General features: G+C 46.3%; 1 protein-coding gene across 1 annotated transcript in view; it reads right to left on the bottom strand.

The window, feature by feature from the left end:
* grin2ba (glutamate receptor, ionotropic, N-methyl D-aspartate 2B-a) overlaps window positions 1–2,500 on the bottom strand; it is a gene marked incomplete at its 3' end in the record, with an annotated part of 45,142 nt that overhangs the window by 15,904 nt on the left and 26,738 nt on the right. Inside the window, exons 6-7 of the mRNA XM_079745626.1 lie at window positions 1,688–1,893; window positions 46–217 (exon numbers count right to left, since the gene is read on the bottom strand). Of these exons, the coding sequence (XP_079601752.1) occupies window positions 46–217; window positions 1,688–1,893 (378 nt within the window). The remainder of the gene's footprint in view (window positions 1–45; window positions 218–1,687; window positions 1,894–2,500) is intronic.

The raw sequence follows: 2,500 nt of genomic DNA, 5'->3' as shown, positions 1-2,500 counted from the left end.
GGGGAAGGAGAGAATAGGAGGGGGGAGGAGGAGGAGCTGCCTCACCTCTCCCACCATGCCGTTCCACGTTCCGTTGATCTTCTTCCCGTGTTTGCCGTTGGTCACCAGGTACAGGTCGTAGGTGAACTTCACCGTCTTGGCGATCTTCTTCAGGATGTCGATGCAGAAACCCTTGCAGCAGCGCTTGATGTAGATACCGGAGTCCTTAGTCTGGTTACTGCGGGGGGGGGGGGAGGGGGGGAGGGATAGAGAGGGAGGCAGGAGAGAGAGAGAGAGAGTGAGAGAAAGTGAGAGTGAAAGAGAGGAGAGAGGAGAAGAGAGATAGAGAAAAAGAGAGGGAAAGCAAGAGGGAAAGAGAGAGAGAGAGAGAGAGAGAGAGAGAGAGAGAGAGAGAGAGAGAGAGAGAGAGAGAGAGAGAAAGTGAGAGTGAGAGTGAAAGAGAGGAGAGAGGAGGAGAGAGAAAGAGAAAAAGAGAGGGACAGCAAGAGGGAAAGAGAGAGAGATAGAGAGAGAGAGCGAGAGAGAGAGAGAGAGAGAGAAAGTGAGAGTGAAAGAGAGGAGAGGAGGAGAGAGAAAGAGAAAAAGAGAGGGACAGCAAGAGGGAAAGAGAGAGAGAGAGAGAGAGAGAAGAGAGAGAGAGAGAGAGAGAGAGAGCGAGAGAGAGAAAGAGAGAGGGACCAATGGATTCGGGGGGAGAAGGGAGGGATGTAAAAAAACATGAACAGTGATTTGAAAGGTTAAACCAAAGGCATGTATTTTCTTTATGCAGCATTTGATGTAAAGTCTTCATACTCATTAACTATGATTTTGCTAACTGAAGCTTTCTGACTGAGTGCTTGTAAGCCAGTGCTGTTTCCTTCCTCCTGATAACAGTATGAGCGTCTAATCCGTCAGCTATTGTTCCTCCGAGCCGCCGCAAGCTCCCACTGGCACTGGGCTTCAACGTGTCGGTGTGACCGTTGTGTGAGACTACGTTTTCACTGCATCACTTTTGTTTCCAAACCATTTGAACAGCCCTTACAGAAGCAAACAGCTCCTCCACCCACTACTCCATTCTCTTCTCTCCGAATCATTTGGTCTGCGAGAAAAAATCAGCCTGACCGAGAAGGAAGCAGTGAGACGGTGATGCACAGGTGAAACCTTCTCTCAGCAGATTTCACTCTTTTCACAGTTATTTCACTGTCATATTATATATTCATCCTATAAATATAGCTCTACGTTTTTTTAAAGAGTCTCCGGCGGGTTCGGCTGCTGTCGCCTGAGCTTCTTACAATGTTTTCCTCATAAATAATCCTCTTTTAATGTCGGACTCCTGATGCTACTCTGCTCTCTGTCCAGTTGTTGTTTGTTGAGTCGTGCGGCTCACTTGTTCGTAGTCACTTGAAAAAAGGTGAACCGTTGCCAACTTTCGCCTCATAATCAGGGAAGGTGATGGAGGTGGGGGCGAGGGGAGATCTATCAATCTTCATTGATAAATATTCTGATTTCAATACAACAATGAATAACACTCAAATATTGTCAATAAGTATGGAACCGTGTTTGTGTAACAAACCCAGCTGCTAGATCAAGTGGTCCAGTCTCTTATCGATATATATATTGAACATGTTTTATATTGATATTGATCAAACGTCTATCACGATACGATCCTTTATTGTTTTTTTGCCCAGGCCTAGCGGGAGGGACTCACAGGGTCTTCAGCTGCTTGCGGCATGGCACCGTGTTCCTCATGCAGGTCCCGCTCAGCGGGTCCACGTCCTCCACGATGACGAACGGCGCCTCCTCCAGTGTCACGATGGACAGGTGGTCGTCCTCGCGCGATGCCGCGCCGTACAGCTCGTAGCGCGGCCACACGTGATGCTTCATGGAGAGTGAGCCCTTCTCCCACTTACCCACCTGTAGGACACATAGATATATATCATATAGATGTAAGATAGATCTAGACACATAGTGGTGCTTCATGGAGAGCGAGCCCTTCTCCCACTCATCTACATATAGAACCTATATATATATAGATCATATAGATGTAAGATAGATGTATACACATAGTGGTGCTTCATGGAGCTGGAGGAGGAGAGGAGAGGAGGTGAGAGAAGGCGAGGAGGTGAGAGAAGGAGAGGAGAATAGAGGCCCTCGAGTAGAGAATGAGAACAAGGTGAACATGAAGGACAGGTAGAAGAGAGAGCAGAGAGAGATAATCCAGTGGGAGAGAACAATAGAGTTTAATGAGTGTAGAGAAGTGAGATAGAGGAGCCCAGGCTCATTCGCTTGTATAGACATCCATGTAAACAGAGCATGTAGCAGGGTATGTAGACATAGCATGTAGCATAACATGTATACATAGTATTTAGCATAGCATGTACATATAGCATGCTGATAGCATGTTAACATAGCATGTAGGTGGTATGAAGATAGCATGTAAACACAACATGTAAATAAATCATGTAGATAGCATGAAAAAACAACATGTAAAGATAGTATGTGGCATAGCATATAAACATAG

The sequence above is a fragment of the Pollachius pollachius genome, assembly GCF_949987615.1.
Source record: "Pollachius pollachius genome assembly, chromosome: 11".
NCBI classification, from domain to species: domain Eukaryota; kingdom Metazoa; phylum Chordata; class Actinopteri; order Gadiformes; family Gadidae; genus Pollachius; species Pollachius pollachius.
This window is presented reverse-complemented; position numbering and strand designations above follow the sequence as displayed.